We start from the raw sequence: 14,677 nt of genomic DNA on the forward strand, positions 1-14,677 counted from the left end.
CTGGCTGGAAACCCTTTATAACCCATTCCCCAGAAAAAAAAACCACAGGGGAAACCTGGAATCCCTCCATAACCCCCCCCGCAAAAAGGGGGAAACCTGGTATTCTTTTGTGACCCATCCCAAAAAAGAGGGATAAACCTGGACTTGGGAGAGGTGCCCTGCAGAGAAAGGGTGGGACAGCTCATCGCTCCCACGGCACCAGTTCCACAGCAAATCCTGTGACTGTGATCACTGGTCTTCACCCCTCCTCTTGCAATGATGATGATGATGATGAAAACTGAGGTGTTCTGGGTTTTCCTGATCCCAGGGTCGTGCAGGTTATCCTGGTATGGGAACTGATGAGGTCAGGCAGGATGGGGCAGCTGCCAGCTCACTGCAAGGTGATGTCCACATATCCTGTAGGGGACAAGCTCTGAACCCCAAACACCTCCAACAGGGATGGTGAGTCTCAGGCATGGCCAAGGTGGTCACCCCTTGCTGGGGGCCCCGGAGCTGACACCAGCCCCTTTAGTGACAGAGACTAAGGGCAGCAGGAAGAACCAAGGCTGCATCCAGGAGCACAAGGGCCGCTTTTTAACCCTGCCTCATGGGGGGTGATGGACCAGCGACAGGGCTGAGCCCTCCTGGAGTGGCCAGGGCACCCTCTGGGCCCCCAGTCAGCTGCTGTGACAAGAGGAGGGTGGAAAGGCTGGTCGCACTGTGATTGTCCCACAGTTGTCTCACCAAGGTTGGAGATGCCAGAATATTGCTGTCATTAGGGCCATAAATCCATGGAAACATAGTGGGAGGGAGGAAAGAGGGCGGGGAAGCTGCGGGAGAATGAAGAGGAGCTGATGGTGCGTGGCCGGGGTGGCCGGGGGAGCAGGCAGCTGGGACCGGGTGTGGGAGCCAGCTCCCCAAACCCAGGTGAGCTCCGGCTGCAGGAGGTGATGGCCAGGCCACGAGCTGTCCTGTGGGACGGGAGGAGGAGGACGGTGGCTGCGAGAGGTGGGTGCCGCCGCCCAGGGACAGCCATCGTCCCCCAGGGCTGTGGGGCCACGCCGGGCTGGTGGCAGGGAGCCGAGGGGCCGGCAATGGGGCCCGCGGGGACAATGTCCCCGTTGAGGCCGCGGTCACAGATGGAGACAAATGTCCCCGTTGTTCGCGGCACGGGCTGAATGGCTCCTCTGTGCCCCGGCAGTGGGTGGGGGCCGGGTGGCTTGGGGTGGCCGCAGGCATCCAGGGCCGGCCCCGGGGAGCCGGGCAGTGCCCGGCCACAGCCCCGCGTCCCCCCGCCAGCCGCTCCCACTCCTGTCCCGTTCCCCTTTCCCAGGCCGGCGACCCAGGGCCGCGATCCCGGTGATGCCATAAACACCGCGGTGCAGTGGGGAGGCTTTGGAAAAGCCGGCATTTGCGGGGAGCTGCCTGGGAAGAGCTTATTCCATGTCGGAGCAGCATCGGCACCCCCGCCCCGTGCCGCCCGCTCCCCCGGCACCCCGGTCAGCACAGGAGAGCAGAGGCACGGCCCAGCGGTGCGGGAGAGGAAAAGGTGATGGATACTGGGGGGTGCGGGGCTGCTTGGAGGGTGACAGGATGCTTGTTGGGCAGCAGGTTGCTTGTTGGGATGCAGTGGGTTGCTGGGGGGTGCCACAGGATGATAAGGAGGTAGTGTGTCGCTTGAGGGAGTGTTGGGATGCCTGGAGGGTGTTGGGATGCTGGGGGGGGGGCAGTGGGATACTCAGAAAGCAGCTCTACGGGGCAGGATGATGAGGGGAATTGTGTAGCCATGGGGCACAAAGGGGGCAGGGGGGTAGGAAGTAGCATGCCTGTGTGTGAGATGGGGCCTGTGGAAAACAGTGTGTCCATGGATTTGTGGGATCAGGAGCAAGCAGGTGCATGCACCTTGTGTATGGCAGGGGCTTAGCCCTAAAAAAATTGATGCTCCTGGCAAAACCCAAAACCAGACTCTGAGGTGCCCCCAGGGAGATGGGGAGCTACTGGAACATGGAGAGGGGGCTGCAGAGCTGGGTGGCCTGGCCTGGCCTGGGGGTACCTCTTGAAGCAATGGTGGGTGCAGCCGTGTTCTCTGGCTGGGCATCTCAGCCAGCTGGCGCCGCGGACACACCCCACCTGTGGGAGCCCCAGGAGAACACCCAGTGCACCACTTTCTCCTAACGAGCTATTAATAATTAATCTGCTCACTGAAGGCAAAGTCAATAGAATATTTGGCTGGGAAGTGTTTGCCATAACCACCCCTGGGAGGCAGACAGGGTGGAGTGAGGCATCCCCTTGGCATCCCAGAGCTCTGGAATTCAGTGCTGTGTGGTCCTGGGGGCCTGGTGGGGTCCCATAGGGATCTATCAGGATCCATTGGGACCCATCTGGACTCACTGGGATCCATTGGGACTCATCAGAGGGGTTTATAGTGCCATTTCACTCTCTCCTATGGAGTTGGTGCCAGCTTCGCTCCCTCTTGGCAGCACCCACAAGAGTGGATGTCTCCCCAGCCCTCTCAAAGGGCCAGTGGCTTTTCCAGGTGGTGCCAGGCAGTGACTGTGACGGAATCACAGCCACCGTGTAAAACCCAACTCCAGCTGCTCCCGGAGCTCCTGCCATTCTCACCCACACGGCAGTTTTGGGATACAGTCAGAGCCACCTGCTGCCCCCGTGGTGACACTGTGCACCCCCACTCGCACATGAAAACCACTCGGGAAGAGGCTGGATGCACCAGCCCTGCCTGATCACGGTCCCGACTCCAGGGGAAGTGGGGGGGGACTTGGATGAGGTTTTCAGGTGCCCCAGGTGCCCCTCTTGCAGCTCCCCCCCGTCCGCGGCGCTGTGCCCAGCACCCGGCCGCAGCCCGGGGCTCCGGTTGCATTTTCCATTCATTATTCATCGAGCTGGAAATCTCGGCAGCACGAGGCGATCCGACCCGGGGGGGCCGGAGCCGGGGAACGGCGGCAGCGGCGGCACCCCGGAATCGCCGGGCAGAGGGATCCGGTAACCGCGGTGCTGGGGGTGAGCCGGGAACGGGGGGGCTCTGCCTCGGGGGCTGGGGTTTGGGATGTGCCGGGCTGTGATCCACGGCTCATGGTAGCGGGATTGCATCCCGCCGGGATATCCGCGGGAGCTCTGAGGCACTGAGGGGGTGATGCGAGGCGGGGGTGCGGGGCCGGGGGATTATTTTTGGGGGTGTTACGCAGTGGCAGCGCAGCCAGACTTGGCCCAGGGGCTCGGGAGGATGTGGAGCAGAGGGAGCAGCGGGAGCTGGGGCAGGCAGCTGATGCTGCTCCCGCCGCTAAATGGGGGTGCAGGGCCGGGGAGGCTCAGTCCCCAGCTCGGGGGGGCTCAGTCCCCAGCTCGGGGGGGCTCCCGGGCGCGGAGCTCTGCTGTGGAGGGCTGCTGTCACGGCTGGCGTGTCCCCGTGTCCCCGTGTCCCCGCGTCCTGCCGCAGGGAACGGCCCTGCTGCAATGCGGTGTCACAGTGAGGGTGACCCCCGTGTCCCAGGAGGAGGGAGGGGACAGGGATGGGGGCCACGGGGGGGCAGCAGCGGGCACAGGGACTCTGTGAGCGTGTGTCTATGTGTGTACACACGTGTGTGTGTGTCTGTGTGTCTGTGTGTCTGTGTGTCTGTGTGTCTGTGTGCACACGCGTGTGTGTGTGAACATGGCTGATATGTGTGCACATTTTGTGTGTGCACCTGTGTGTGTATAAATACGCATTGAGGGCTGTGTATCCTGGTGCACACATGAGCACACGAGGGGACGGGGGTGTCTGTGTGTGCCCTCTGTGTGTGTGTTTTGTGTGTTTGGGGATGCCTGCACCCCTCTGTCCCCAGTTCCGTGTCCCTGGCCCCCACCTGGGCCAGCCTGAGCTGTCATGGCCAGAGGGCCCCCCGAGCCCCCCAGTGCTGCTGGCAGGGCCGGAGAGGCTGCACTGAGAGGGTATTGCAGCACCCAAACCATCCCAAGCTGCTGCAGCTCCTGCTCCGGCCTGCAGATTTTCCTGGGAAAATGGATCCCAGCACCCTCAGGGAGCACCTGCTGGTGCTGGTGGTGTCCCAGTGGAGAATGGCCACTCTGTCCCTCAGTTGCCCACTCTGCCCCTGGGCTGTCCATGGCTCCCCTTTCCCTCAATCCCAGCCCTGCAGCCTCTCCCGCCCTGGGAGTCACTCAGTTTTCCCAGGGCGGGCAAAGGTTGGCTGGGCGGGCAGAGCCGCTGGGCCTGGGCCACAGATCTGCTGTAGATCACTCCAGGCACCAGTGGGATGCGTGCCTGGGAATTGCCATGCCCGTGACATGTCCACGTGCCTTGTTGGAGCCACACACCCCCCAGTCCCCGTGTCCCTGGCACCAACGTCTCTCCTCTCTGGCTGCAGGTGACCAGGATGCTGTGGCATGGGAAGCCCTGGAGGTCTATGTGCAAGGGGCTGGTCCTGGGGACCCTCCTGACCAGCTTCATGTTGCTGCTCTACTCCTATGCTGTCCCCCCGCTGCAAGTCAGCGTCACTGAGTGAGTCTGGGGTCCCCGCGTGCCCCCCCTGCGGCTCGGCCTCCCTGTTCCACTCCAGGAACCCCCAGCTGGACGTGGGGGACATGGAGATGGCCCTGGGGCTTTCCGGGCCCTGGTGGCTTCACACCAAGATGTCCCCTTCCTGCTGGAGGCTGCACCCTACCCCACAGCAGTCCCCAACTCCCAGCAGGGCTGGGGACACCATGGGGCACTCAGTGCTCCCGGGTGGAAAAAGGAGGGAAGGGGGAGAGGGGAGGAGAGGAGAGGACTTGAGTCTCGGGTTCTTTCACTGCTGGAGCTCCACAGCGCTCAGCTCCCAGCCATGCCACCTGTCATCAAATTAATCTCCAAGCTTGTAAACAAAGTCCACATGCCTCACAAACCTGGTGCTCTTGGGTGGGGATCCTCATCAAGGATCAGTTTGGCGAGTTCATTACAGGTGTCCAAAGTCACTCGACTCTGTGGGCTCTGCTCACTGCCTCAGGCAGCTCAGATAACATCCCTTGTGTCTTAACGTGTTCCTCCAGGGTCCATGAACTCCTCTGTGGGGCCAGGCTCTGGAATTATTTCCCTCTTTGCTGGGGGCTGGATCTTTCTTGGATCCTACAAGGTGTTGAGGGGTGCCAGACCTCCACAGATCCCTTGAGGGGTTTGTGACTCCTGTAAAGGGTTGAGAGCTCCCAGAACTCCTTCATGGAGGAGTTCATGACTCCTATAAGGGGTTGAGAGGTCCCTGGCCTCCTCCATGGATCCTGTGAGGGATTGAGAGCTCTTATACACCATAAAAATGTTATCAGCTCCTCTCCATGGAGTTGTGGCCATGGAGAGCTCCCCTCAATGCACTTTTTGGCATCACCTCCTCCAGGACCACCATGGCCATGCCCATGGAGACCCCCTGCTCTCTTTCCATCTCCAGAACCCATTTCCCAGATCCAGCACCTGTCCCCAGGTCCCACACTCATTCCCAGGTTCAGCATATATTCCCAAGGTCCAGCACCTATTCCCAGGTCCAGAACCCATCCCCGGATCCAGTTCCACCAGCACAGAATATCCCTAAGCCTCCTAAGTGCCAATGCCACTCACCATGGTGCTCCACCTCTTCTCTCACCCAGGATCCCCGTCCCCTTCTCCTGCGCCTCCCACCTGTCCCCGGCCCAGGCTCCGTCCCCGTCCAACGGCACGGGCAGCGCCTCGGGGTGGAGTTGCCGGCCCAAGCTCAATGTCATGTTCATGAAGACCCACAAGACCGCCAGCAGCACCATCCTCAACATCCTCTTCCGCTTCGGGGAGAAGCATCGCCTGAAATTCGCCTTCCCCAACGGCCGCAACGACTTCTACTACCCGTCCTTCTTCGAGCGCAGCCAGGTGCAGCACTACCGGCCCGGGGTGTGCTTCAACATCATCTGCAACCACATGCGCTTCCACTACGAGGAGGTGCGCAAGCTCCTGCCGCCTGACACCACCTTTGTGACGGTGCTGCGGGACCCCGCGTACCTCTTTGAGTCCTCCTTCCACTACTTTGGGCCCGTCATCCCCCTCACCTGGAAGATCACGGGGGAGGATAAGCTGGATGAGTTCCTCCGGGACCCCCAGCACTACTACGACCCCAACGGGTTCAACGCTCACTACCTCCAAAACCTCCTGTTCTTCGACTTCGGCTACGACAGCAGCATGGACGCCAACAGCCCGCTGGTGGAGGAGCACATCCAGGAGATCGACCGCCGCTTCCACCTCGTCATGTTGCTCGAGTACTTTGATGAGTCGCTGGTGCTGCTCAAGGACCTGCTGTGTTGGCAGCTGGAGGATGTCCTCTACTTCAAGCTCAACGCCCGCAAGGGCTCCACTGTGTCCCGGTTGACCCCTGAGCTGTACGAGCAGGCGACCGCCTGGAACCTCATCGACGCCAAGCTCTACCGCTACTTCAATGCCACCTTCTGGCGCAAGGTGGAGGCCTACGGGAGGGAGAGGATGGCCAGGGACGTGGCCGAGCTGCAGAGGGAGAACAAGAAGATGACCAGCATCTGCATCGACGGGGGACACGCTGTGGACGCCAGCGCCATCCAGGAGTCCTCCATGCAGCCCTGGCAGCCCCTGGGGGAGAAGACCATCCTGGGGTACAACTTGAAGAAGAAGATCAGCAAGAAGCACCAGAAGCTGTGCCGCAAGATGCTGACGCCCGAAATCCAGTACCTGACTGACCTGGGGGCCAACCTCTGGATCACCAAGCTATGGAGCTACGTGCGGGACTTCCTCAAGTGGTAGGGGCTGGCACGTGCCCCGCTTTCCTGGGGAAGAACCAGGTGCTTTCGTTTTTGTTACTCATGGTTCTCTTGGTTTGGACCTGGCTGGAGGCCTGGAGCCCAGGAACTTTTGCGGGGACCCTCCATCACCTTCCTGCAGAGCTCCAGGGCAGGAGAGTGGAGACTCTGCCTCCGTCAGCGGGGTCAAGGACTGGGGGTCCAGGGGTGGTGTTTTCCTGCAGGATCCACTTCTTTCTTCCCCACAGAAAAGCTGGAGAAGGGATTTATGAAGGATGTGGCCTCGTCACAGTGGGAGCAGGACATCCATCAGGTTGCTGGGTGTAGGCAGGGATGTGCTGGGTCAGCAGTGGTAGAGGGTCTCCCTTGCCCAGGGTGGGCAGAGATGCCCACAGGGAACCCAGCCCTCCAGGAGCTCCTCAAATCACCCCACTGAGCCCTGTTTTTGGGGTATGGGAATGTCAGAACCTGCTGCACTGCCTCAGCCCTTGGGTGTGATGAGTGCAGCATGTTCTCAGCCCACCAACAGCTAGGCTGTGACCTAGAGGCACCCGGAGCCATTTGGAGATTGGAAAACCCATCCCAAAAGCCCCGGCCTTTATGAACAGGTCCCCGTGGCAAAGGGCACACCCTCACTGCCCCCCATCATCCCAGTTAGAGGAGCCCGTGGCCCTGGTCCCCACAGGGGACATCCCAAAAGGCCAACAGGGTCTGGTGACAACTGGTGTGGGGAGGAGATTGGGAGCAGGTGCAGTGGGACTGTCCCCGCGATGCCATCCAGGGCACAGTGGGGATGCTGAGGGCAGGGGCAATCCCCAGTCCCCACCCTGCCTTGGGGACAAACCTCATGCATCCCAGCTGGGCTGGATGACACCGGTGATGCCCTGTCCCACTGAGAGTAGCCCTGGCTGGGTGCAGAGGTGGCACCTGTGGCTGAGCCACCCTCCAGCAAAGGGACCCCCTTGTCCCCCCACCTGTGTTCAGCTCCTTCTGTAAAGACCAGAAATAAAAAAAACGATTTACTTTTGTAATATAATTGTATATTTGGTAGTTTTGGATATAAGGATGGTCCAGCTGGTCTCCAGCCATCTCCTCCTTCTCCGGGATGGGATGGATGAGGTGAGGATGTTCTCACAGCCACAGCAGGATGCTCAGCCAGTCCCTGCTCCTTCTGGGAGCTCCCCAGGGTCCTGGCACCACTGTCCCCATCAGTCCTGGGGGTGGGGTGCCCCATGTCCCCCAGGCAGTGCTGAGGAATGAGGCCCTCTATGCAAGTGGGGTGCCTGGGTCTGTCCCCAGTGTCCCTGCTGGGTGCTGGGGGACACCCCCATGGTGTGCAGGTGCCCCCAGGAAGGTCTGCTGGCTTCACAGGGACAGCAGAGCCATGAGATCAGCCATCACTGGCAAAACAAACCACTCATGCCACCATGTTCCAGCTCTGCTGCTGGTGGGGCACCCCACTTCAGGGGTGGCCATGAGACCTGACTGGGACTTCTCCACACTCCCTCTGCAGGCAGGCCACCAGGTTAGCCCACTCAGAGGAGACCTGTGGTGGGGTGTTGGGGCTGTGATGGGGACACCTGAGACAGGCAAGACCCAGGGACACGAGCACTTCACCAGGTCTCTGTTCTGGCTGTGACCAAGCTGCTGCTCCCAGGTGGTGTTCCTCTCCAGCAGAGCTGGAAGCAGAGCTATGATGGGACAAGGAGGGGTGCTGGGGACTGGGACTCTCTGGTGGGACCAGGATCAGCCATGGGATCCTGACAATGGTGGGGTCAAAACTGGGTGGGCTTAAGAACCTTGAGGTGGGACCAGGGACATCCAAGGGACCAAGGCTGAGTGATGGGACCAGGCCATGTGGTGAACTGGGATCAGGGCAAACTGCTTGGATCAGGACCATGTGCAGGAGTAAAAGGACATGGTGAGAGCAGCACCATGCACAGGACTGGGACTGACTGGTGGGGATGGGACCTTGTGGTAGGATCTGCACCTTGCTGAGGACCAGGACCACAACCATGGCATGGGAGGCCCAGCATCACACCTGGGAACAGGACTGATTGGTGCATATGGGACCAGGACTAACTGGTGGGTATGGGATCACGCTCAGGACCACCTGCAAGACCAGTCTGAGTGGTGGCACTGGGGCTGTGGGATGGAATAGGGACTGGAAGATAGGCACAGGCTCTTGTGGTGGGACTGGGAAGGTGTGAGAGGTGGAACCAGCCCCAGGTGTGGGGCTGCCGATGGCTGCAGAGACCAAGCAAAGCCCCCAACCCCATCAGTGCCAGCTGGGACCCATTGACACCCAGCCCCCAAGTCCTTAAAGACCCCCAGCTGGTAGAGTAGGGATTCTACTCACCAGGGATGGAGCTGTGCTTCTTGGTGCTGGTGTGTGGGGCTGTGCTGGAGGTGGCAGGTGAGTGGGGCTGGGATCCCCCTTCATTCCTCCCATTGGTTGTCCTGAGGGAGGTGGGTGGTGGGTGCCCTTCGCTTTGCACAGTGCTGGTTCCTGATGGTCACCTGGGGGCTGGCCTGGGGTAGAGGAGCCTTCCTAAAATGATCCCAAGCTCTGAGGGTTGGGGCAAGGGGCTGCCAGGAGCTCCCCTGAGGTCCCAGCAGGGCTGGTGGGTACAGGTTGGGTTGAGGGGATCACAAGCACTGGTGGGGTCTGTGGCTGCTGACAGTGATGTCCCAGCCCATGAGCAAATCCTGGTCTGTCCCCAGCCCTGGGCAGGGTCATGGTGCTGGGAATGCTCCTGGTGTATTCCTGTAGTGCAGGTGAGCTCCTGCTGGGGTGAGGCTGGGGACAGAGGAGCCCCTGATGTGCTCCTCGTGCTATCCCTGCCTTTGTGCTGCAGCCAGGTATCCCCAAAAAGTCCTGGGAACACCTGAGAACCTGGATGTCCCTGCTGCATCTGGGACATGCTACTGCTGGCTCAGCCCTTCCCTTGCAGGGACCACCATGGCTCGAGTTGTCTCAGAGCCCCCTGGTCACACAGTGACAGCTCCAGTGATGTCCTCAGGCATGGGGACAGGGAGGGTTCTTGCTCACCCCAGCTCTGAGGAGCCCATCATGAACTTCATCTTGAGGCTCCTGGATGGTGAGTGCTCTGGGGGTGCTGCAGGAAAACACTGCGGGGTGAGACCATGGGATGGGTCCAGCCAAGACCCAGAGCTCAACCAGCAGCAGTCAGTGCCTTCTCCTGGCTGGCCCCAGGACTTGGACCACCAGGAAAAGTGGCCTTCCCTGCAGGAACTCCCCCCCTGTCCTTGTGAAGGTTGTAGGGCTTTGAGATGTTCCCAGTCCTGTGCCCGATACCACAATGGGGTTTGGGGGTCAGCTCTGCCCTGAAACCCCACACGGTCCCTCAGCTCCATGGGGGGACCAGGAAGCTCTGGAGAGCAGGGAAAGAAGGCCTGGGGAACAGAGCCAGGATGGGGGGGTGGGCTCTGAAAGGGGGAAGCTGTAGGGATGGTGGTCTGGGATGTGTCTGGTGCCCTCATCTCTGGTGGGACAGGTTTGGGGATGTCACACTGAACCCACACTTCTCAGAGGACTCCAGTGCCATTCCAGAGAAGCTGCCAGTGCTTAGCCCTGGCTCTATGATCCACCTGGAAGCCAGTGTCCACTTCAGTCCCAGCATCTCTATGAAGATCCATGTGGATCAGTGCTACTGGACCACCACGGAGCAGCCAGGACACTCCAGGAGGGTCTTCATGGTGGTGAACAGCCGTGGGTCAGTGCTGGGGGGGCAGGAAGTAGGGGCTCCTTCTCCAGCCACCCTGGGGTCCTGCAGGACCTCCTGATGGAAGCCTGGAGACAGCCCTGCAATGTCCTGTGTCACTCTCTGCCACAGGTGCCTGCATGGGGAGAAGCTGGGGAACGTGTCTGTCCAGCACCCCGGAGGGGGTTCTGTCCTCCAGCTCTCCATCCTGGCCCCCACGCTGGAGGGTGAGCCTGAGGAAGAGCAGGTGAGGTGGGGATGATTCCCTTGCTGGTGGGATGGAGGTCCCAGGGAGGGGGATGACCTGGGTGTCCCAAAACATTGTCCATCCTGAGACATAGTGCTCCTGCCGGGGTGGCCTCAGCTCCACAAGGTCGTGTAGAGGAGAGCAGGGTCCCTGAGGAAAGACGTGGTGTCTCAGCAGGTCTACGTGCACTGCCTGCTGATGGCATGGGGACAAGGACGTGCCACCAGGTCCTGCTTCTACAGCCACACCACGGCCAGGTACGCTGGGTGTCTGGGGACACGAGCACCCCATGGGTGTGCTGGGGGCAGAACCCACCTCTGGGAAGACCAAGTCACCCCACTGTGGTCTGGATGTTACCTCTTATTCGATGGCAGCTGGTGGCATCACCACAGATCCCAGGTCCCCCACACTGCAGAGGTGTTGTGGAGGTGCTTGGAGACATCTCCTCTGGGGTGGCACCATGTGGGTCTTGTGGTGGAGTCTGGGGACCCCTAGAGCCACCCTCCCCAGTTCTGTCCTCTCCTCTCCCAGCTGGCACAACACAGAGGACCCTGTCCAGAGTACCCCATGCCACTGCTGTGATACAGGTTGTCCCGCTGCTGACACCTTCCATGGAGACATGCAAGGTACCAAGGGTGGGACAGGGTGGCCCCAGGTTGTTTTGGGGTCTTAGGAGGGCTCCTGGACCTGGGCTGGACTGCATTGGACATATACTCCCACAGCATTCCCAGGAGAGGGGACACTCCACCGGGAAACTGTTGGACCAGTGCTGGTGAAGAAGAAGCTGCCATGGTACAAAGGTGAGGGACACCTCAACGCTCTCCCATATCCCCAAAACCCCTACCCTTGGTGCTGAACCCCCCTCTGATCCCCAGGTGTGTTTTTGCCATTCCCAGCACCGTGCCGGACGGTGAAGAGGTTCCTGCTGGCCCTGGTGGGCAGTGCTGTGCTGGTGGTCACTGTGCTGGGGGGGCTGCTGGGGCTGGCCCTGACCACCTGGCGCCTGGGCAGAGCCCAGAGGGGACAGCGGCCACCAAGGCAGAGGTGTCCCTTCCAGGTTGAGCTGCAGAGCGTGGTGGGGGCCCTGCTCCTCAGGGAGACAGAGAAACAGGGCCAGATAGGACCAGAGCCTCTTTCTCACCAATAAATGTTGTTTTGCTTTCTCTAAAGCTTCTCCTGGTTGGTAGTGTGTGGATGCCACCAAGGGATGGAGATGTGCCCCTACACTGGCAAGCCACATCTCCAGGTTCCTGTGGCTGCCAGGTGTTGTGACACTGTCCCAGCCTGCGGTGCTGGAGATGGCAGCTCCTGGCTGGGTAGATTTCATGTCCTTGGAGACTATGGATGTGGTGGCAGCTCCTTGGGGACAGTCCCCAGGATCTCCCATGAGGCTGTGGAGGTGGAGAAGGTTCCACGGTTGGGACAGCAGGGCTGCTCTGGGCAGGTGGAGACCCCTGAGAGATTGGGACTCACCCAGACCCATGTGTCCCCCAGGAGAGGACATGGCCTGGCCTTGGTGGCACCTAAGCATCACCCATCAGGGGTCATGTTTGAAATGGTTTATTAGGACCAATGTGGGGCCAGGTGGCCACTCTGGGGGTCACCAGAGTGAGGGGTCACAGTCGGTGGGTCACAGCAGCATGCCTCAGTTTCCCCAGCGTGTGCGGGGTGGTGCTCAGTGGGACGTCGGGGGCTCTCCTGGTGCCCTGTAAAGCTTGCGGAGGCTGGAATCCATCAGGAAATCCACAGTCCTGCAGCAGGAGAGGGCGTCAGAGGGGCCCGGGGATCTCTGGGGCGGTGGATTTGATGTGGGATGGGTGGGGCTGTCCTTAAAATCCCCTGAGACACCAGTGCCACCAAAACCAGGTTTAGCACAGCCTCACTGTGTTAATCCCGGCTCAGCTCCAGATAATCCCCGTCCTGGCAGGGACATGTCCTGGCTGCACCCCAGCAAAGCCCCTTTGGAGTGGAGACATCCTGTCATCACCCTCTGCTCCCAGCCCCAAGCCCATACTGGGACTGGTCTCCAAGGGGACAAATGTGCTCCATCCCTCCAGGCTGTGGGGACAGGGTGGTGGCAGCTGCCTGTCCCCCGCCCCAGGGATGTCCCCTTACCTGTCGATGGGGGTGATGATGAGGGGGATGGCAGCCAGCCCCAGGGCAGTGGTGGTCCAGCGGCGCACAGGCAGGGGCCAGCGGGTCAGGGCCCCCAGCACGGCCAGCGAGGCGGCGCAGAGCCGGTTGATGGTGAAGCCGGGGATGGCCACCGAGGCCAGGCTCTGCCACACGAAGGTGTCCACCACAGCCACCCCTACGCGTGTGGGGTCCTGCGCGTGGGCCTGGGGGGACACAGGGGTCAGTGGAAGGACAGGGATGGAGAGGCTGGGGGGTGAGGGGGGGTGGCACTCACGGTGGCAGCTTTCCGACCCTTGTCGATGGCATCGGCGGTCACGTAGGCGGTGGCCACGCCGTAGCTGGCCCACACCACCGGCACTGGCACCAGTGGGCGGAAGGACTCGCCCACCTCGTTGGCATAACCTGAGGGGATGGTAGGGTCAGGGACCGGCTGTCCCCATGCCACCCATGCAGGGTCTCCCAATGTCACTAGATGGATCTTGCACTGGAGGTGTTTGCAGTGCCTGGGTCTCCTTGGACCCACTGCCACCAGGACAGCTGGGCTGGGGGTGGCTGCTGCCAGGGCTGGTGTCTGTGACTGCCCAGTGCCACTGCAGGCTCTGTGTCTGTGCCCAGTGCCTGGGAGTAATCAGTAACTGGTCCTGGTATTCAGTGTCCGTGCACGGTGCTGGTGGATGATGCCACTAGCCAGTGTCGGTGCTGGTGGCAGTGACGGGTACTGTGCTGTGTGCTGTGTGCTGTGCCATGCCACTGCAGTGCCAGGGCCTGCTGTGTGGTGCTCATATCTGGTACCAGAACCCCGTATCAGTGCCCAGTGCACTGCGCAGTACTTGGTGCTGCGTGTTGGTGCCCAGTACCATGGGCCCAGCGCACCCTGTGGTAGCAGTGCTGGGTGTCAATGCCCGGTACCACGTGTGGTGCCCAGCACCTGGGGCAGCGCAGTGCCTACTGCACAGTGTCCAGTACCTGACACAGCGTCTGGTGTCATGTTCCTAAAGCAGGGCCGACTGTCAGCGCCTGGTTCCTCATGTGGTGCCTGACACTGGTACCCGGTACCAGTGTCTGGCGAGTCAGTGCCCAGTCCCCGGTACCCTGTGACAGGGGCCGGTGCAAGGTATCACTGCCCCGTTTGCGCAGCCAGTGCCCGATGTCAGTGCTCAGGTCCCGGAGGTGCTATTTGATGTTAGTGCCCAATGTCAATTCCCAGATCCCCCCGTGCCTGTCCCCGGTGTCAGTACCCGGTACCCGGTATCATTGCCCGGTTCCCGGCGCTGCCGTAACCGGTACCCGGTGACAGTGCTCTGTACTCAATGTCGGTGTCAGCGCTCAATGTCAGTGCCCGGTGCCGGTACCCGCTTCCCGGTGTCAGTGCTCAATGTCAGCGCCCGGTGTCATCGCTCAGTGCCAGTGCCCGGTTCCCGGTGCTCACCCAGGTATCGGACCCACGTGTCCCGGTACAGGTCGGGCTCCTCCGGCCCCATGGCGCGCGCCACCGCTCCCGCTGCATGCCCCGCCCCCGCTTCACGTCACAAAGCCACGCCCATTCTTGCATACTTTGCATACACCCGCCCTGTGTGTGACGTGTTTGTCCCGCCCCTCGGGGGCAGCAGGATGGCGGCGGGGGCGGGGTCTGGACGTGCACGTGACCCCGCGTCCTTGCGTCAGCGGCGGTCACGGGGGCGGGGCTGGGGCTGAGGGGCAGTTACGGGGCTGGGGGGGGGCAGTTACGGGTCTGGAGGGGCAAGTGTGGGGCTGGGGGGGGCAGTTACAGGTCTGCAGGGGCAGCTGTGGGGCTGGGGGGGCAGTTACGGGGCTGGAG

General features: G+C 61.4%; 2 protein-coding genes across 3 annotated transcripts; one reads left to right on the forward strand and one right to left on the reverse strand.

Annotated features, from left to right (window-relative positions):
- The first annotated feature begins 1,342 nt into the window (after window positions 1–1,342).
- Window positions 1,343–7,786, forward strand: GAL3ST1 (galactose-3-O-sulfotransferase 1). 2 transcript variants are annotated; one of them, XM_059863614.1, is made up of 4 exons: window positions 1,343–1,528; window positions 2,896–2,997; window positions 4,359–4,492; window positions 5,605–7,786. In XM_059863614.1, exons 3-4 carry the CDS (start codon window positions 4,368–4,370, stop codon window positions 6,752–6,754), a joined length of 1,275 nt encoding a protein of 424 aa, XP_059719597.1. In that variant the 5' UTR covers window positions 1,343–1,528; window positions 2,896–2,997; window positions 4,359–4,367; the 3' UTR covers window positions 6,755–7,786. The 2 variants fall into 2 exon arrangements, with proteins under 2 accessions (XP_059719597.1, XP_059719596.1); XM_059863613.1 differs by lacking the exon at window positions 2,896–2,997 and having other exon boundaries at window positions 1,408–1,528.
- Window positions 7,787–12,266: 4,480 nt separating this feature from the next.
- MTFP1 (mitochondrial fission process 1) lies at window positions 12,267–14,574 on the reverse strand. The gene is made up of 4 exons (XM_059863475.1): window positions 14,288–14,574; window positions 13,133–13,260; window positions 12,838–13,061; window positions 12,267–12,473 (listed from the first exon to the last, which is right to left on the reverse strand). Exons 1-4 carry the CDS (start codon window positions 14,337–14,339, stop codon window positions 12,398–12,400), a joined length of 480 nt encoding a protein of 159 aa, XP_059719458.1. The 5' UTR covers window positions 14,340–14,574; the 3' UTR covers window positions 12,267–12,397.
- Window positions 14,575–14,677: the final 103 nt, after the last annotated feature.

The sequence above is a fragment of the Haemorhous mexicanus genome, chromosome 19 (genome assembly GCF_027477595.1).
Source record: "Haemorhous mexicanus isolate bHaeMex1 chromosome 19, bHaeMex1.pri, whole genome shotgun sequence".
NCBI classification, from domain to species: Eukaryota; Metazoa; Chordata; class Aves; order Passeriformes; family Fringillidae; genus Haemorhous; species Haemorhous mexicanus.